Here is a 21419-nt window from a genome sequence, read left to right as displayed (position 1 = left end):
TTTTTCACCCAATGTTGTCATCAATGCCAAAGGGGGAGATTGATGGCAAGAGACAGTGTACTGGAAGAGATAAGTACTTGAGTATTATTAAGGGGTTGTCATTGATGGCAACTCAAATCAAAAGCATCATTCAGAGTGCGCAAAATCATTATATTGGAAGTTCAAAGTCTATTTTGCTTAAGTCTAGAAGGTGAAACTCAATGTTCAAGTTCATTGAGTAGAACTCATTTTTGGGTGCACATTTTTATTTGTGGTGGAAGAGATAGTCGATTGGATGACTGGAATAGATTAGTCTGCAATTGTATCCTTCAATGTTGATTCTCATGCAAGATTGGAGATCTGGCATCCAACATTTCAAGAAGAACAAGGTTATTTGGGCAATTAGTGGTGTAGTGTGTTATGCAGAATCTTTAGTATGATTTTGTTGACTAGTTTTGAGTTTGACGTTGTGAAGCCAACTTATGTGAAGCATACAATCAATTTGTTTTGGTCCACATGTGTATTAGTAATTAGATCAAGATGACTTCTTGTTACATGTTTCATGTTTTGTAAATGTTTTTGGATCCAACATGTTGGTGACCTAAATCAAGTGATGTGGATATATAAGATCAATCTATTTGATCATTTTGGTGATCGATGTTGGTGTGCAAAGATTGTATGAGCTTATGTGCGCAATTTTACATGTGCTATCTTTGGATTTATGCTCTGGTGTATGACAAAACAACAAAATAGATTAATGTGCCAGAATAGTGGAAGTGAGACACTTTGTGCTTAACCGAAACTGCATTTTGGCATTTGTAGATGCTATTCATTATTTTAGACATCCAAGTTGTTACTTGTAATCATTTTTAGGACAATGAGTCCTTCGGGGGTTGTAGCCCTCTCTTGTAATTGAGCAATGAGCTCTAGGCAGCGTGTCTGAATGCATGTGCATTCCCCTTGTAATATTATTATACGCCCGAACATAGTATTTTAATATTGTGGGTCTCAATCCCACCATGTTTTTTTCCCTTTTCGGGTTTCCACATAAAAATTCCAGTGTTGTGGTTTTGTGCTTGTGTGTATTGAGTTTCTGCACTTTACTTTTATTCATTTGCATCAAGTGGTTTAATAATCAGTTCAAGAAAGTTTTAAATTACAAAACACTAAGTCACCCCCCTCTCAATGTTCATTGATTCCAATAGTTACTACATACCTATAGCCATAATAGGTGCATCCATCCATAACATACCATGATAATTGCATCATAACATATGATATGTATCATAAACACAAAATAGGACATACATCACCACATCAAATAAATCATAATCCACCATGCATAAGACATCATATAAAGTCATATAACAGACTTACATTACATTGACAATAGAAGTGTATCTCATCATAAGGCAAATAGGAATACTATGCATAAACATCATAAAATAACTGTACCATCATCACATATCATCATATCATCATAAACATAATAAAAACATCACATCACATGCATAAAATCATCACATATAACCATCATATAAAATTATATAGAATCATGCATATAACCACTACAAGGAATAGGTCTCATCTTATATATATCAAAATAATAATGTGTCATAATTCAATGATGCCAATATATCATAAACACTACAAAACCAACCTTGGGTATCTACATCACCATACAAAATATACTGATACAAAATGGATTGGAGCTATGATGAGCTCTCACCCTCGAAACTAGTTGGTCTCAAAGGCCTCTGAGCTCCTAATGAAGATCCAACCTACCTAGTGTCAGATGGTGGAACCCTCATGGTGATCAACCTACAAGAAAAAAACAATTGCATCAACATCAAATATATTAGCTTTATCAACTCACATCAATCTTTATCAACATTTTACTCTATCAACTTTATTAGATTTGTCAGCTTCATCAACAACATTTTTCTACCACATTTGCCACTCTAGCTTCATTAGTTGACACTCAACTTATCCTATTGGGGAGATTGCTCGATTTTATCAACCTAATAGTTAGTTTCATCAACAACATTTTTGTATCACATTTGTTACTTCAATCTTATCAGCAACATTTGCCTATCACATTTGTAACTTTAGCTCTAAAAATCTAGCAGTGCTACCACACATGCAGTTTTAAACATTACACTCATGTTTTCTCTCCTTTTGTTGAGAGATTGTCTAATTTTTTGTAAATTTTACACACAACCTCTTTAGGGGGCATGCCATCATCCTTAGCAAGGGTAACCTTCCGTACTAGTGAATTAATTTTTTTCTTTTGAAATAATGTGACAAGTTGTATTGTCTCAAAGATGAGAAAAATGTAGACACCTAAAATTATCCTAGCCTAATTAAATAAATATTTTATTGATTTGTCTATTTTATCCTAAACCTTCTATTAATTAATAGATTATTTATTTATTTAATTAATTCATAATCTATTTAATAAATTCACAATCGTCTTCTAGTATTTCCCTATTTAAGAAATATTTTTATTTATCTAAATTATCATTACCCTAAATTAAATAATTTATTTATTTATTTAATTGATCCCACCTCTTCTATCAATTAAATAAATATTTATTTATTTAATTAGTTCATTAGATTTTTCCTCCCATGACAAGTGCCATTCATCTATTAATCCTCCTCTAACCACCTTCCCAATATTTTACCATTTCCTATACCTACCCTCTAATATGAGCTGACCATTTATCCTTCCACCTCTTAATCCTAACCCTCCATTTTTAGGGTGCTCTCTATAAAAGAGACCTCTTACTCTCTCTCTCTCTCTTTCCATATGAAGAAAGTGATGAATTACCCCAATTCTATCAAATTGTATACTCAGCCACCATCCATTCACCATTGAGCTCTTGTGCACACATAAAACTTGAGAGCAACAACATCAAGCAAGATCAATGGAGATAGGAGGACAATGAAGACAAGCCCTTCGAGCAAGTGAATGGTATAGTAGGACTAAGGTTTCTATCGTAGGACTAAGGTCTCTAGTTGTTGACTCTCTTAGGTTTTACAATAATTTTAGCTTCCAAATCTAGCATAAACAAATATAATAATGATGATGATAATAATAGTGTAGTCTTAATGATTTTTTTTGTTTTGGTCAATAGGTTAATAGAAATATAATAATATAATAACTTTTTAAATAAAAATTATAAAAAATAATTAGTTAATTTAAATTATGCATAATAACATATTTTAAAATAATAACAAGATTGATGCATTGCAAAAAGGATGTTAGGAACACATAAGATTCAAGTCAAACATTAATGTTGTTAGTATCAATCAGAAACGAAAGATGAAAGAAACTGCAATCCTAAGCATGAATATCAAGAGAGACATTAAAAATTTTATAAAAAGCATACAAAAATGAAGGAAAAACACTAAACCCTCCCAAATGCTCCCCAACATGCTCATAGTTGCTCCTCCCTTGTTCCCCTCCTTTCCAAGTTCCACATGAGTGGAACCCTCAATTTTTTGCACTACTATGGATGTCTTATGGAGATTCAAGATTATGAAAATGATTAATTATGCAAATGCAAGTTAAATATGAGAAATCCTAATTAAATCTATGTTAATTTTATCCAAAATAACAAAGAAAAGTGCTCCTAGATACTCTCTCAAATTTGGTATAAGTTTGATGCATACAAGATTTCTGGATTTCAAGCTCCTTTTGAAGAAGGAATGGGCTCTATTTATAGGAAAAACAAGGCAATGGATGGTTGAGATTGAGTAATCTCAACAAGGGTTAGGATTGAAAGGTTTGTGATCCATGTGAGGGCTTTCAATCCAATCCCAGGATGACAAATGTCAACATGAGATGGCTTGAGAGGAGAGGGAATAAACATTAAATGCTTGAGATGACATGAAGATTAGATTGGGAGGTAAGGTTAGGTTTGAATTGAATGAATAAAGCCTTTATCCAATGCATAATGCTTTTATCCAATGGACAAACTCTTGTGCAAGAGTTAGTGGGGATAACCATGGTCAAAGCAATGAATGCTTGAAGAGACCCATAAGTTAAATGGAGGTTGAGTTAGAGGGAAAGTCTCTAACCATGTGGGAAAGTGGAATTAACCATTAATGGTTATGTAAGAGCCATAAATGGTCACGTAAGTACTATTAATGGTTTGGAAGACTTTAGGGGTTAACTTGTTGAAGACATAAAACATTTAATGCTTTTCAAAGACTTTGGAGGTTTCGAGAAGTGACTTCAAGTTGCTTAGGAATGTGACAATAATTAGGGGACGGGTTTAGGCTAATTAAGAATGGTTTAGAAGAATCTAGAATGGGTTAGAAGAGTCTTGAATGGGTTAGAAGAGACTAGTGGGTTTGGTGGGTGAGAGAAAATAGGATTTTAATTAAAATAAAATTCATTTATTTCAACTAAATAGGTGCAACTTGCATTTGTAGGAAAATGCAAGTGGTTCATTTAATTTATTTAGAGTGTGGCTTAATGAATTAATTTAAATAAATTGAATAATTTATTTAATTAATAGGAGAAGAGGTTAAGGATTAAATTAATTAAATATTAATTTAATTAACTGATTATTGATGGTTAAATAATCAAATAAATAGTAAATATTTACTTAATTAAGTGGACAGATTTATGTGACTACAAAGATTATTTGCATTTCTTTATTAGAATTTTTTTTTTCTCAAATTTAATTTGTATGATTGATAAAATTGATAAAAAATATTTAAATAAAGAAGATTTCATATAAAATTATTCATGAATATAATATTTTTTTGGCAATTAATATTTTTCTTAAGACATCAAATGAAAGGCATTGAAATGACCAAACCATCATAAATTTTTCATATGCCAAGTATAGGTGAATGCCAAATTCTAAAGTGTTGAATAGAGCTGCCACTTTTTTTACCCATCTTCCTTTTAGAAATATTAAAAATTAATTAATTATTTTTTTCTTTTACTATAAACACAAGAATACCAATTTATTTAGTCTTTGGGTTTAATGAATGATGCCACCTTCAAGCTTCTTGTTTGGGTTTGATTGCCACAACTATCATTAGAGTATTGGAATGAAAAGATTTTGATGAATACTATCAATTCTTTTGGGTAATATTGTGCTATTGATTTGATTGCAAAATTCAAGAAGTGTTTGATGTTGGCTAGATTTTGTTTGTTTGTGGAGAAGAACAAGGTGCTCACTACTTGGATTACCTTATCTTCAAAATGTGGCAATATGTGGCAACATATTGAATTTGAAGGTCCTCCTATTATTTGTCATTCATGTGGTAAAGTAGGTCATGCTAACACTACTTGTATGGGCAACAAAAAAAATACCATTTCCTTTGTAGAAAAAAGAAAAAAGAAACAAATGCCTACTACTATTGAGAAGACTACCTTCAAGAAGGTGTAAAAAGAAGAAAATAAAGGGAAAACCCCTTAAGAAATCCTCTTACATTGTACATTGTACATTGACGAATATCTCTTTTAAAATTTTGAGGTTGGATGAAGGGTTTGACATGGTCTAATGAATTTTCCTTGTTTCTAAAAAAAATTAGGAAAGAAGTAACCTTGTATTGTAGTTAAGCAAAAATCTTTGGAATTTTCTTTTAAATCATTATGACTTTAAATTGATTTTTAGTAAAGTTTTCTATAACTTGTATATAACTTGTATTTTGTAGTGTCATAATTGCTTCTCTAGATTATATTTTGATGTCTTAATAGATTTTTTATTTTATCTTTTGTACCCAAAAAAAAACCGACCTTCCTTGGTCAATACGATTGACTGCAAAGATACAACGCAACTCATATCTAAACAAGAAAAGCGAGGTGGCTACCTACTATATGGTAGTCGGAAAACTTGGTATGCAAGCATGCAAGTTTTAGGACCATCCTTTGGTCATGATTGACGTGGATTCTAATGATGTGACATGGCGTCTAGTCCGAAAGCTTTCATGCAATTATGCTTGGTCAAAATAATAAAAACAAAATCCAGATAAGCAAGTAGCTCAATCAAATAGTGCAAACAAAAAAAATTTAGAGGAAGAAACTCTATCCAAGTATAGTATACCGAGAGCAGAAAATATTCAGGCAATTATTTATCCTGTAATCAAACACAATTTATCAGTGGTGTGAATTCATTACTTCCTAAGAATGGAGCCATCTCAGAAAAATGTAAGTGAATATTCAATTTCATGGTACTGTGAAATCTTGATAAGTTAGCATTGTTACTACATGAAATGTTTTTGAAATAATAAAAAAAAAATTAGCGATCAGTTTTCTGTTTTTCCCTGTGGTTGGAACCCAAGTACATAGCAGGTTAGGCTGTAGCTCCATTGTAAGTAAGAATCCAAATATATAGAAAGCTAGGCTGCAGCCAGAATGTATGTAACTAGTCGCTAACTACTTCCTTTATATTTACTTAGGGCTGGAATTCGAATACTTAGTAGGCTGGGCTGTAATCAGAATGAAAGCAGCTAGTTGCCAATTAGTTTCCTTCTATTTACTTGGGCTGCCTCGTAGGCTGGGCTGTAGCCAGCATTTCAGGTTGCCAATTAGGCTGGGTTCTATGGAGGAGGTTTTTTAGTTCAAAATTAAAAAACTTGAGATGATAGACAAGTAGAAGAAAAAAGCTTAAGCTGGGTGGCAATTTTTAATTTTCACTTTTTCCACCCACTTAGTCCTAAAAAATAAGAACTGTTAATTTATAGAAAAGATTTCAATTAATTATATAGATAATTTTTAACATTTTTTTTTTTCTTCATAATACCTCCTGCCTCTGAAAAATTAAACCTAATTCTCCCATAAGACCTCAGCCTTAGTTTCATTTTATTTACTTGGAGCTGGAACCCAAATACCTAGTGGGTTGGGCTGTAGCCAGAATTTCAGAAGCAAGTTGCTAATTAGTTTCATTTTATTTACTAGGGGTTGGAACCCAAACACCTAGTAGGGCGGATCATGCTGGAATTTCCGTAGCAAGTTGCTAATTAATTTAGTTATTTAATTAGATCTGGAACCCAAATGCCTAGTAGGCTGGGCCATAGCCAGAATTTCAGTAGCAGGTTGCTAATTATATCTTTTATTTGCTTGTAGCTGGAACGCGGATACATTAGGCTGGACTTTAGCAAGAATGTCAGTAGGAAGTTATTAGCTAATTCTTTTAAGTTGTCCTGGATCGGAACCCAAATTTGTAGACGATTGGGTTGTAACCCCAATTTTAGTAATAGGCTTTGGACCCAAGTCTTGAGAACTTCTATGAACTGCTCTACTAGCCATTAACTACTACAATGAAATTTTGTACATAGCTGATTTTTATTTTCCATCTGGCAATCGTCTCAAAGCTGTTTATGACATCTTGTTTTTATGATATTCTCAGTCTTCTGCACGATTTTCCTTATTATAGTCTAGAAGAAGTTCCAATAGCTACAAGAGTTTCCAGGTGAATAGCATAAAATTATGCTGAATAGAGGAAGCTTGAAAAATTCTAATAAATTCTATAATGATAATGACACTATAGGTGCTTGTACCGATTGCATACGGCAGTGAAGGATCTGAGATTGTAACTCTGATCGATGTTTTCAGCTATGCTGGTGCCCATGTTACGGTGGCCTCAGTTGAAGGGGACTTGCAGGTTGTGTGTTTGAATCATGTAAAGTTGGTTGCAGACAAGTTCATTTCAGAGTGTGTGTCCCATAAATTTGACCTTGTTATCCTACCGGTATGTTCTCATTTATCTATTTTTCTTTACTTTCCTAATGCTGCAGTTCCTAGTTATTGAAAAGTCTTCCAATTATTGATTGTATTAGATAAAGGTTAAAAGTATTGTATAAAAATTAAAAAAATAAGTAAATACTATTTACCATACCAGAATCGGGACATAAACAACAGTTGTGTCCACATATTTATCTGAGTGGTGTTACAAAATAGATTTCAACTTCCAAGTTTTGTCAAATCCACAGAAAAATCTTTTGAAATCAAATAAGGTGCTAAGCATTTGAATCTTCCATAGTTCAATTTGGCACTAGTTGTAGAGTGTGTTGGGATTCAATCTAACAGCTGAAAATTTTGGTTGAATCCTAGCCCCCTTGTGCATATAGCCTTATTTTGCCCATCATATATAACAGATTTTTGAAATCTTTAAATGGATCTCCCTTGGCCAAATTTGTCTAAGTGTCGTTCCTCTTCATTCCACCTGCTATTATCATATGTTGAAAGTTGCAAAAGCCCAAAAAATTTCTATGTCTAGGAAGGTTTTGGTCATTTTTATCACTTTTTGTGGAGTTGCAGAGTTTTTGTGAACTACTGGACTTATTCTAGGTGTCTAATATCCAGTTCCAACTGTCAGTCCCACAAGGAAGCTCTGCTAAGTCTATCGGGTCTTTCTTCTATTCATTTGCTTTTATTTCCCCCTTTTGTGGGTTTTCAATGAATAGCTGGACTTTTGTATCTTTGTCCCAATATTCCATTCTCTTCTGCATCCCTGCATTATCTTGTACCCCGAACTTTTCTTGCATTCTTTAACTTTCCTTGCTTCTGTTACTGTTTCATCCATTTTACATAGTTCCAGACTTCAGGGGTTCATCCTTTTCTTCCTCATCCCAACCTTTGGTCTTTCTTTGCTCCCAATTTTCACAAGCCTTTGCTCCTCTTCCATTTTCACTTTTGCGGACTTTCGGAGGTCATCCAAACTTCTTCCCATCCTTGTCTATCTTGTGACCTCCCATCCTTCTCTGCAGCCCCACAATCTTCAATAACTTCTACTTTGCAAACTTGTGGAGTTCTAATGGACTTCTTCCATTTCTCTTCCACCTCTAGAGATCCATACTTCTAGTTCCTTATTATTTCCCACCTTTCTTCCGGTTCCTCTTTGTGGACTTCCTTCGCACTATTGGACATCCAATTTCCTCCATTTCCATTTGTTGGTTCCACTTTCACAAAGTTTCTCAATGCTTTTGCCACTTATGTCCTCTTATCTTGTGGAGTCACTAAGGACTTTGGGATGTTCCTATCTCCAGCTCTACATCCTTTCCCTATAAGATTTTCCCCCATCCTCAACTCATGCACGTCATCTATTACGCGTAGTTTCAAACTTCCTTTATAATGTCCCATCTTGATCTCCAATTTCACATCTTTCCCTAAGTTTCTTTCTATCATATCATTCATTCCTTAACCCATTTTGTAGAGTTTTCATGGACTTCTAAACTTTCATTCCATTGCCTAGTTCTAGTGTCCACTTCAGACATAAGACCCCATATCTCCCATTTTGACCTCTTGTCTTGCATCAGATCCTCACATTTCTTCTTGTTTGCCTTTACCAATCTTCAGATCCTCCTAGAAGTGACACTAATTCTTGATTAGACTGCTAAATTTGCCTTTGTTGAGGAAGAACTATCATTTATCCCAAGGCCACAAATTCAATTTCAAGTTTAATGGTTGATGATGAAGAACTGTAGTTTGCCATGATGTGTTGTTTGAGATGTAGATGCTGATAACCTGTGTACATGATCAAAACCGTCTACCCTTAGATGTCATGAAATTTTCAGTCCTTTTCATGCCACATCTATGACTTCTAGTTCTCCATCGAATTTTTTCAAGCGATTAGGTGACAAAGCAAAAGTCTATATATGAGATTTTTTTAGAACAAAGGATTGTTGTTACTTCTTTCCATATGACAACAAGTGCTAAGGATTATCTATGGTTTCAATTCCTACAAGTCTAATCACCTATAGGGTAGCATATTTTGCAAATCACAAGGAGGTTTTTGTATTGTAAATGACATATGTCATTGAATGTCTCCATATCCATTTGTTGATCTTCAAGGGAACTTCTTCGTGATGAATTATGACAATGTTCTAGCTTAGAGTTTCCTTTTTCCATTGTTGATCCCCAAAAGTTTCGCACCTTTGAAGGGCAGTCCGGAAGTTTCATAGACTTGGGACCTTTGATTTAATTTTGTGGTCTATGAAACAACCTCTGGGGTTTTAGCAGCTGACTCTTCATTTTGAGAGGGAATGGAAAAGGGAAGAAGGAAAAGAAAGGAAAAGCTAAACTAAGGCGATACGTCGGAAGTAGAGCTTTTACAACACTTTAATTCCCTTTTTGTGGAAATCACAAAGAAACACTGTTTCTTGGGAGTGAGCACATTGTTGTGACATTTTCACACATCACCCCATTGCAGATGGGGACCCCCATTTTTTTTCGTTTTCTAGGTTAGTTGTCTTAGTTTAGTCGTCTAGTAGTCTTTAGCTATTAACCTTTTACTTAAGGAAGTGTAGTGCCTTAGGTTGTTAGGTAGTGATCAAGTCACATCTCTCTCTCTTAAGTGGAATTAAGATGTGTAGCTTTTCAATGTCTTAGTAATAGACGATATATGATGATCATTTCATTTGATCATCATCATTAGAGATAGAAATGATAGGGGTAAGTGTGGGAGTCAGTCATAAGAAGTGAGATATTTTATGAATACCAATCAAGATGAGGGCATAGGCAACCATGATGAGGTTTTGTTGATGATGAAGGACCCTTAGAATTGATGAAGTGCCACTCAATAAAATTGAACAAGTGAGGTCACTATTAGTGACCCTTAGATCCCCGCCTTGCCTCATCACTATGTTAGTGACCCATCAAAAGCCCATCCATGGTGAACATGTCTTATTCTTGATGAAATCAATAATGGTTGAGGTGAATACCTTAAGGTTGTGAGTGATAATGGTGTTTGAGATTGGTAAAATCAGCTAAGAGCGAGTGGAAATGCCTTGAAATGCTTATTGAGCAAGTAACATTGATGCTTTGGAATGAACTTCCAATGGACTTCAAAAGCACGACCTTCTTGCTCCCACTTCTAGCTCAATGCCAAAACCACGATCTTGTTGCTCCCACTTTCAGTTCAAGGTCAAATCCATGTCCACTTCCACTTGAAGGTTAAAATCACGACTGCATTGAAGGATTTCCACTTGGAGGCAAAATCCACGACCACAGTCAGTGGACCTCAAAAAGCTCGACCAGCTCTAGGTCACTTCCAATTGGTGTGCAAAAGTACAGCCTAAGGAGTGAAGATCAATGATGGGCGAAGGTGCTGTTCTCTCAATGCCTCAAAGGAGATAAGATTGCCTTGATGAAAATGGTATGGATGATTCGAAAGTCTGATCAAGCAAAGGACTGATGTGATGAAGAGATCAAAAAGTGATTAAGATCATTACGGATCAGCACTTCCACTTAGCACCTAAATCTCTGACGTACTTGATGGCATTACTAGTTGCTAGTGAAGAGTCTGACCTGCTGGAAGCTTACTTCCAGTGCCCCCTCAAAACCCCAACCTGCTTTCACATCCACTTCCAGTGAGGGGTGAAAACCCCGACCAATTTGTGGTCACTGTCACTGCCACCTTAAAAGTCCAAACTGCTTTTGACCACTGCCAGTTGAGCTTGAAATCTCTGACCTACCACTGCTAGTTGAGCTTGAAATCTACAAACTACCTTAGTGACTTCCAATCAGCCCTCAAAACCCTGATCACTGCCAGTGTATGGTAAAAAATCCGACCTGCCTTAGACTACTTCCACTTGGCCATGAAAAGCCCGGCCTAAGGAAACAATGATGATTATTTCTGCTGTGACAATGCCAATAAAGATGGGTTGCTTTCATGAAGATAGATAACGTGATTCGAATATCTGATCAAACAAAGAACTAAGGCCAAAGGACAAATGAAGATGGAGGTGAATAAGAAGAAAAGTCCTTGTTGACTTCCAGTCCAACATCTAATCCACGAAGTCCTTTCTGACTTCCAGTTCAATCTCCAATCTCTGACCTCCCCTTAGCTTGTGTCAGTAGCACATGAAAAGTCCGATCATTTCCGATGACCCCTTAAATCCACGTCTAAGAGCAGAACAATGAAAAATCAGATTTGCAAAATGAGGATCAGACCTAATCTGAGTGACAGTAATCAGACTTGAAGTGTCTCAGACCTGAAACATAACAAAACAGACACAGAAAGGGTGGAATCAGGATTACAAAACTCCATTTGTAGACCTTAGAACTGATTACAAACAAGTTCTATGCCAGTGAATTGCCATTTCCAGAATTGAGAATGCAAATTTCAGATTGGGATTAGTTAGTGAGAAGTGAAGTGTTAGGCATTGGTGTTTCCATCGTTCATTTCTTATGTTTGATTCAGGGATTCCTTTGTTTCTCAGGTTAGGATCAGTAAGAAGATGTGTGAAGATGGAGAAGGACTCACCAATAGGAAGGACAAAGTCTACAAATCAGCAAGGAAAGCAACTTCAAATTAAGGAAAGATTTCAACATAAGGCTCTATCAGGAAACCATTGGAGGAGGTCAGATTCACTTCATCATTATATTAATATCATGAAGGACTGCTCAAGCACACCAAGGTCTGATGCAAGAAACAAGCACATGGAAGCATCAAAGGAACATACCACAAAGAAGGAAAGAACAAGCATAAACATCACGAGGTCTATATCAAATGCAAGCATTTGGAAATGTTGAGTATCAAGAAGAGATACACCTTAATCAAACTCTTGTGATGAGTTACGCAAGCAAGTGGCTGAGGTGGCGCCCAGTGATCGCCAACTCACCTTCACACATCATTCCAAGTAAAGGCATCCGGGTTCAACACACCTGACTCATCCAACGAGATAGATAAATGCCACATGTGGACACAAAGTTCGTTGCACCTACCCTCATCATCTATTGGTCAAATATTCAAGGAAGGACATTTGTCATATTAAATGTAATTTTATCATTGGTCAATCTTTAAATCCTATGTAATTGGTGTAACAAACTGTTGATGCATAGTAGCTTCTGTCAGATATAAGGATGATCGTTTATATTGATTATATATATATAAGTATGTATGTATGTCTCATTTATATTGATTATATATATATAAGTATGTATGTATGTATGTCAGTTCACTATGTGAACTGACATACATACACACATACACATTCTTGTGCCTATAAGAATAATTATTTCAAATGCTTTGTAAAACCATCATCCTTGTATTTGATCGAAATACTATACAGGTACAAGTATATTAATCTGTGTAATCAGATTCTATTTCATCTTCTCTTGCCATGTTTTGAGCAATGATCATTGACGGCAACATTGTTTTATATATAACAGATCAAGAAATGATCGTATTTATTATATCAAACATACCTGGATCGAGTAATGATCAAATGTAATGCACAACAGATCGGCGGCTTTCATAATATTGTTTTTGGTTTTTGTGTTAACTAAACCGATTGAGGATCGGGCCTCTTGAAACCACCCTTTGGCAAGTGTTGTATTGTTTGAGAGAGGGCCATGTCATGAGCAGACATGACTCCACATTGTGGAGACATGTCTCTCCACATATATATTTATACATGCCGATATCATTAAGAGAAGACATATATATAAAAAATGCTCTCTCTCCCTTTGATTGGCAATCTCAGACTTGAAGAAAAGAAGTACATCAGCGTCTCATCAATACATTATCATTATTAACATTCATATTTGTTAAGGATTAAATTCTAAATACATACTGTGAAATCAAAAGAAGAAATCAGTACATTATAATCTGCATATTGTAAGAATTGCATCAGTCTGAAATAAATTTAATTTACTTTAACACAAATCCTATTAGGGGTTTCTATCTTGTAATCTTGGCCATTGATGTGGATTTGATCCTGGCCATTCAATTGTATTGAGAGCAACTATAAAAGGCTCCACTTCTTCATTTGTAAAGGTTAATAGTTGATAGTTAGTAGAAAGTAGCAGGTAGAGTAGAAGAAAAGGGAGATTGTTGTCAAGACATTGTTGCAAGAAGCATGCTAATTTCATTGAAAATATGGTGAACTTCATGTGTTGATTCAACATTTTGCATGGTCTCTACTTTTCATTTATTTTCATGTTGGTTAGATGGATGGAAGCTATTGTAAATGGTTAATGGTGGAATTCTTATGTTCATACTACTAGTATTTCATTGATTGTGAAATATCTTGCATAGTGGGTTGAACCCTTTATAAGCTTAGCTTCAATTGCTGCTTGCTCATTGATATGCATCGTCTTGATGGTGTCTATGTCCTTGGTAGTGATTTGAACATCTTATGCTTACCTTAGGAGATTGCACTAAACTTTGTGGAGTTGCTGCTTTGCATGGCAAAGCAAATTCTAGTTGAATTTCACTAAGTCATTCATAGTCTCTTACATTCCTAGGCTTAAATTAACTTTCTCAACCCTTTATCTTTTTGCTTTTTTTTCAAGTCAAGTTAGTTTCGACATTCCAATAGTATTTGAGCATTCAAGTATCAACATAAGTCCCCTTGTGATTTCAACAATATGACATCATAAACACTAAGTCTATCCAAGAGCACGTCAAGACCTGACATTTAGAGCCTTGGAGTCAACCCACTTGGTCACACAGTTTAGCACTTGGGAGGATTTTGTTCAAGAGAGGATAGAATACTTAGTATTTTATTTTGTGTTGCATAGTGCATAACTAACACATCAACAGAATTGGCACTAGAAGAAGGGCATAAATGTGAACTCTTGAATAGGTGAATTTAGTGGAGAGTCATCCTCAACGCTCAACAGAGATATCACAAAATAATGATGGGTCGTCAATTGGAATTGCAAAGAAAGGAAGCAATTTACGTAGCTGGAACTAATTGAGATTTCAAGTCAGATTTGAGATTTGATAGATCTCTCTTATTTCAAAAAATCCAAAAAAGTGAAAAAGTTGAAAAATCTAAAAAAGTACAAAAATTTGAAAATCTAAAAATTAAAAAAAAAAAAGGGATTTTTGAATGGAAGGGCAGCAACATGGCCAGATGATCAACATGTTGATATTTCCCAACTTTGGAGAAGACTAAACACACAACTTTATCCACGCGACTTGTCCGAATTTGTAGCACCCAAACAATGTAGAATCCATGAGACAAATGAGCATGATGAGTTGTATTGCTTGACATTCTTGTCAAGAATCGAGCTAGCATTACAAGGGAAATTTTTCTTTTGGGACATAGCTAAGCCGAAAGAGTTCATAGAGTTTAGCAATTTCAGTGCATCACAACTTCACAAGATTTAAGGGGATGATTGAAAATCAGTTGTCTGAAAGATCCCCGGGGTAATAAATCTGATCCAATTGCTGATTGTTTTCAAATTGACATTCTTTGACCAGTGATAAGTTTTTTTGGAAGTTTATTGTATTTTCAATTATTTTGTTGTTTTTTTGAGTTTTGACAATACATGGAAAATAATAAATGGAATACAATAAATATAGAACTGTTAATAGTTTCTAGACTTCTGACTATTAATTGCAGCAAGTACAAATAAATAATAAAGAGGATTCTTGATAGAAATAAGCCGTTCAATGTCTACCAAGAGTCCAACACTGGGGTTTGAGGGTGGAATTTGAGCCTGGAATGAAGCAATGGCTGATCGAAGCACCTCCATCTGCTACTAATGGTTGCAAATGACTTTATTCAACTCTAGGATAATTATCAAAAACTAATATTGAAGAATTATTTGGACCCAGTTGGAATTCCAAATTCTTGCCGGGCAAGATCCCCAAATTATGTCTCTTTTCCTCAATGAATTGCTGCTGCTGCCCAAATTTGATATTTTCTTCACACCAAACCAACTATGATCACTTATTTATTCCCCAACAATGAATTCACACACAAATGGAGGAGTCAAAACCCCTCAGTTTATTTAATGGAAGCTAGAGGCTCCTTTAGGTGGTACGTCCAGCTACCTGGAGAGGTACGGCTACCATAAATGCCATTATTCTGCTGTAATAATCCTTGAAGTGGATCAGATCTGTGATAATTGCCAATATACCCCTATCACAAGCATGAACCCTTGAATTAAGTCCCCGAATGGCCAATTAATAAGCTCCAATTGATGCCTCCTAGCTAGAGGTGTATGGGTTTCTGTCTAAACACTTGCAAATTGGAGATTGCCGCCCAGCTAGACTTGCTGAAAGATGGATAAATTCACAAATTAATAAAAACATAATGAGCCTCCAAACATCTCCCAACAACCTTATTCATCCTCAACCCTGATTCGACCTCTTTGGCATCTTTCAAAGATTCCTTTAGAATCTCCATTCCTCTAATAAGTTCGATCAGCCATGAGGGTTGTTAAGTCATTAAAGTGGGGCCACTTTTGGTTGATAAACAACTTTGGAAAATGTGCCTTGGTGAAAACATAAAGTTGTTTAATAACTTCTTATATCTTATTTACTTTTTCTAATTTTAGAAAAAGTAACTCTTATAACTTTAAATTATAAAGTTATTTTATTAACTTACCAAAGTCATAAAAATGACATAAGTATAGAACATCCTTTGGTAAGCAACTCATCTCCAACCACTAAATTCACCTGTGGAGATGAATGATAGGTGAATCTCCATCCGGGTAGATCACTCAGGAAGTGGGGACATTACATCTCGACAAAGAATTGTGCTTGGAAAGGATATTGCTACTTTGGTGGTGTAGGATTCACAACGAACCTCATTTTGATGATAAAGCAGAAGCATCACAGAATTGCCATATCCAATGATGAAGTTCCATGCCACATCAAAGAAGTGAAAGAACAATCCAAATAAAAGGCCCCTTGGATTACTAGCATATCACATTAGGTCAACTGAGTCACGTCCGTTGCATATAGGAACCTTGGAGTCGATTGTTTGAACTTATTGCAATCTTAGCACACAATCATACTTTTATCAAGAGAAAGTGAAGTGACCGTTAGGCAACTTTAATCTGTGTTCGATGCTTTCATAAAAAAACACATCAACACTACCCTTCTACCCATCTACTTCACCTCCACCTCCACCTCCACCTTCACCTCCACCTCCACCTATATTTATACCTACCTCTACCTTCACCTACCTTTACCTACACCTACATCCTCTAACCCACATCTCACACCCCTTACCCCTTTACTTCCCTCAACATACCCTTCCACTCTCTACCTTTCTATCTTCCTACCTGTTGACATGTATTTTGTACACAATCATACACAGAATAAAATACCCAAGGGTACCTTTTCCTCTCTTGAATAAAGTCTCTGATTGCTGAAGATGTCGCAAAAAAAGGATCAATCAGGGTGACTCCAATGTTCTTTTATGTAAGGTCTCTACGTGTGGATAAGCACCAGTGGTCGTTGTGATTGCTGTTTCATCAAGGGGGCCTTACGTATCTGAATTGCAGGAACAAGATTTCCTAAATACCAATGAACTTCTAAAAAAAATCAAAAGGGGAAAGGTTTGCAAGAGATAAATTCTAATCTAATCCTAAGAATGACTCAATGTGGACGGGACTTGGTAAGATTCTACCAACTTCAATATTGCCATAAAATAACAACTCAACTGAAATTGATGCGATCTTCTAAGGTAACAAATGATCTTTCAATTCATCAAGGATTATAGACACTACCACAAAGGCACATATCCAAAGTTCAATGACGATTGAAGGTGTAGGTGATTCAAGTTTCTCCAGTTGACCACGCAAGGCGTTCCTACAATCAACAAGAAGCTAGTGGTTTGGAAAGTGAATATCACCAAAGATCAAGCCCAACACTTAGTCCTTCAAACTTATATACTACTTTGACTGAGAATGATTCAAGAAAGCAAACAACCATGAAGATAACCACAAGAATTGCAATAAAACACCATAACTTCAATATTTTATTGATCTCAAAGCCATCATAAACAACAATTGTTTGAAATTCCTTCTTCAAAGCTCAATCTTGCTACAAAGTAACTTGCTCTTTTTTTTTTAATTTCTAATATCTAATTGCTAATCGCTAATGACTAATTATCAAAATGAAAAAGAGTGAGGGTATATATAGCATCCTCAATTACAATGAATGGTCCAGATCAAAAGAAGATCAATGGCCAAGATTATGACACCTAAACCCTAATTAGGGTTTATTACAAATATTCCCCTTTTTATTGAACAATATTAAATGCATAGCCAAATATTAAATTTGGCGCAAAAATCTAGGAGACATAGACCAATGACAATTAAGGTGCCATGTCATCTATAACAACCTTTCTTCTAGAATCTTATTCCCTTTCCAATGCTCCTTTTTAGCATATGCAATGAATCTGGACACGATTCCTTCGATCTCAGCAATTGGAATCTCGGGAAGATTCCTCATTCGTTCCTCCAAGTGGATGACCTGATCGAAAGCCTTGAGAAGAGCAGTGTCCCATTCAGGTTCAAGTTCTTTGATCTTCTCAATCAGGAGCATGGTAGCAAACATTTGGTCCCGTTGCTCATCTGTGATAATATTCGCATCTTTGCAAAAGATGACCTTGACTCGTTCTTCCAATTCTTGTAAATCCACATCTGTCTCAACTGCGATCCTCCTGCCAAGAATAGTACATAATACCTCAAACACTCTGTCCTGGATTGGGTGGATGACCTCCTCAACATGATTGCATTTGGTACTGATGTCCTCGAAGAGAACTTCTTTCATTTGGAGCAAGGTTGACCACTGAAGTAAACTATGAGGTCCTCCATCCATTATCTTTTCTTGTGCTAGGACCTTCCTTGAAGTTTGTCTGATTACTTGCAGGACAGGAATGATAACTTCTTTAGTATGAGCAAAGGCGGTTACCGTTATCATTAGGTTGTGGATGATCTCAAGAACCTGGATAGCTCTGTGAATGGTTTGCATCATTTTTGTTGCAAATTCAATAGCAACTGTATGGGATTTGTCAATCCAAGAGCTCATAAGCTGGACCAAACTCCTGACTCTCTCTGCCTCACCAACTGATTCAAGGGGAAGTGCCTGCATAGGAGATACTGCTGGATCCTGACGTCCCAAAGGCTGATTGAGATGGCTAAAGTAGCCTCTCCATGCACCTCTCTCTCTCTCAAGCTTTCTATTTTTCTCCATTTCTTCCCTAAGCTTGTCTTTCAGCGCTTCAAATGAATCGGTTGCCTCATCCAGTGTTTGTTCGACTGTGAGTGGACCAAGCTCAAATGTCTCTACATCATATTCTTCTGCAAGGATCTCACCTTCATACTTGTCCACTGTCGGTGTAGCTATCTGCAATTTCCTAGATCCTGTCTCATCTCTGATCATTTTGGACATCTTAGTAGCCTTCCTCTTTTCTGTCACTTCCTGAGAATTTCCAACAAGGCTTTCTAAATCAATTACATTATCTTCGTCCTCGATCACAATCACCCTTGTTAGTCTCTCCTTCAACCAATCTGGAATGGCAGATCTTGTTTCTCTAACCTGTATCTCCTTAGGAAATGTTTCTTCTTCTCTGAGAGGAGATGTCACTTCGTCATTGTTCTTGTCTTCATGTAGCTCATTGACTTGGAGAGATCGACTTGATGAACGCTGAGGTGCCTGTCCTTCTTCATGCTTATCGTTCTGTACCATTGATTCCATAGACTCTTCCATTTCAAGTGTCCTTTTCTCTTGTCGGGAAGATGTGCCGGATGAATGATCTCGGTTGGCCTCTTGCTTCTTCTTGGAGGATTCTCTTTTTTCAGGTCTCTCTTTCCTCTTCGAGCCTCTAGGATGAGGATTGCCCTCACTTATGCTTCGAAGGTTGCCTTCGCTTGTTCTTTTGGGATTAGGATTACCTTCACTTACACTTGCTCCTCCTTCTGCTGGTCTTTCCTCCAAAGTAAAAGTCATAGATATGCCTTGCTCTCTCAACTTTTGATGTTGCACATCAACCCATCTGCGAGTACAAGACAAAACTGGAGCCATCAAAGCATCTAGATCCAAAATCTCGGGTTCGTTCCAATCTAGCCTCACTGCTTTGCTTTCTCGGTCATAAGATGATTGGAGATGTCTGCCACTGTCCTGAGCTTGGTCGGCCACTCTGTAAATTTTGCATTTCCTGATGAAGTCTAAAGGCAATCTGGAATGCATCTTTCTTTTTACTTCAAGATCATCTGAGAGATTCATCACAAAGTCCTCTATCTGAAACTCATGCTTGTATTTTCTTCCGACTGTCTCCTCTATATATCCATAAGGATCAAAACTCTCTCTCAAGGCAAAGAACGAAAATGAATATAAAGCTAACTCCTTCTCTGCATCATCCATGGCTGGAACATTAGGACATACTTCAACTGAATTTCCTAGTATGATAGGTACAGGAACTCCATTTCCATGCCTGTGTCTGAATGCCTTCGCATAAGCTGCCAACTGTCTAGTTACTTCAAGTAACACTATTCTGTCTGTTGGATATCTTGGCAACATGTATGGAGGTGAAGGACAACCATGAACTCTAATATATGTAAATTTCTGAAATTGGATGAACCAAGCACCATACCTCTTTACAAGCTCTTGTGCATCCTGAGATAATCGATTGTGAATCCCACCTTGCAATGTCCTGGTGATGTTCATCGTGAAGGTATCATTGACTAACTTGTAGTCACTTCCTGGCGGATGATGTAAGTGAACATAGGAATCACAAACTCTGACTTCCTCGGGTCCTCTTCCAATCACTCCTCTATGAGGTAATCCTACATATTCAAAGCTCCTGATCAAGGCATATATGATGTATGAACTCATGTGGAAAGACTTGGTAGCCTTCAGTTTCCTTAACTGTACATCCAAGCAATGGCTAATCATTCTAGCCCAATGAATTGTTCCTTTTCCCTGAATCATCACTTGGATGGAGTAGAACATCCACTTCTCAAAATAGAAGGCTTGAGGAGCCCCTGTGACTCGGTTGAGTAGTGTTATCAAATCTCTGTACTCCTCTTGGAAGTCGATCCTATGTGGTGTGTTTGGAATCTTGCTCAGGCGAGGACGACTCTTGAGTAACCAGTTCTTATTGATAATGCTTAGGCAAGTGTCTGGATCATCTTCGTACATGGATCTAGCTCCTTCCAAGCTTTTATGGATCATATCTCTGTGCTCCGGCAGATGGAAAGCCTCACTTATAGCCTCCTCTGAAAGGTAAGCCAAAGTGTTTCCTTCCATGGACACGATTGATCTTGACTGTGGGTCGTAATGGCGGGCACACTCGATCATCAACTCATGGCACTGGATTGCTGGAGGGAAGCTGGCTGCCTTAATGATGCCACTTTCAATTATTCTCCTTGCGACAGGTGATGGCTTGCCAATGTAAGGGGCCTCTCGAAACTTCTTCACACTGAAGTTTCCCAAGTTGGTATCTCCAATGTTACTCCATTTCGACACAATCTTGGTCTCCAATTCTTCATTCTTTTGATCTTCCTTCATGAGGGTTGGACGACTGGTGGATGCTCCTGCCTTCGGAGTCGCCATCGTAACACCTACACAACATTTCATAATGAGTAATAGATTTTGCATAGATTAGATTAAAGTTTAAATTTAGGAAACCTCGTGATAAGTCTTTGAGTTATCATTTCCTAAATACGATTGAGCTACTGGAAATTCAAAATTTCAAAATTCAAAATTGAGGCTAGGACGATT

The 21419-nt window shown here is 36.4% G+C and overlaps 1 protein-coding gene across 3 annotated transcripts in view; it reads left to right on the top strand.

The window, feature by feature from the left end:
* The first annotated feature begins 5837 nt into the window (after window positions 1-5837).
* LOC131856210 (protein DJ-1 homolog C-like) overlaps window positions 5838-21419 on the top strand; it is a 59470-nt gene continuing 43888 nt past the window's right edge. Inside the window, exons 1-3 of one of the 3 annotated variants that reach the window (XM_059207646.1) lie at window positions 5838-6151; window positions 7494-7694; window positions 12166-12276. In XM_059207646.1, the coding sequence (XP_059063629.1) occupies window positions 6131-6151; window positions 7494-7694; window positions 12166-12261 (318 nt within the window). In that variant the 5' untranslated portion in view covers window positions 5838-6130 and the 3' untranslated portion in view covers window positions 12262-12276. Of the gene's footprint in view, window positions 6152-7493; window positions 7695-12165; window positions 12277-21419 lie in introns of those variants that run through there. The other 2 variants (XM_059207647.1, XM_059207648.1) reach the window with 2 other exon arrangements.

The sequence above is a fragment of the Cryptomeria japonica genome, chromosome 7 (assembly GCF_030272615.1).
Source record: "Cryptomeria japonica chromosome 7, Sugi_1.0, whole genome shotgun sequence".
Classification (NCBI taxonomy): domain Eukaryota; kingdom Viridiplantae; phylum Streptophyta; class Pinopsida; order Cupressales; family Cupressaceae; genus Cryptomeria; species Cryptomeria japonica.
This window is presented reverse-complemented; position numbering and strand designations above follow the sequence as displayed.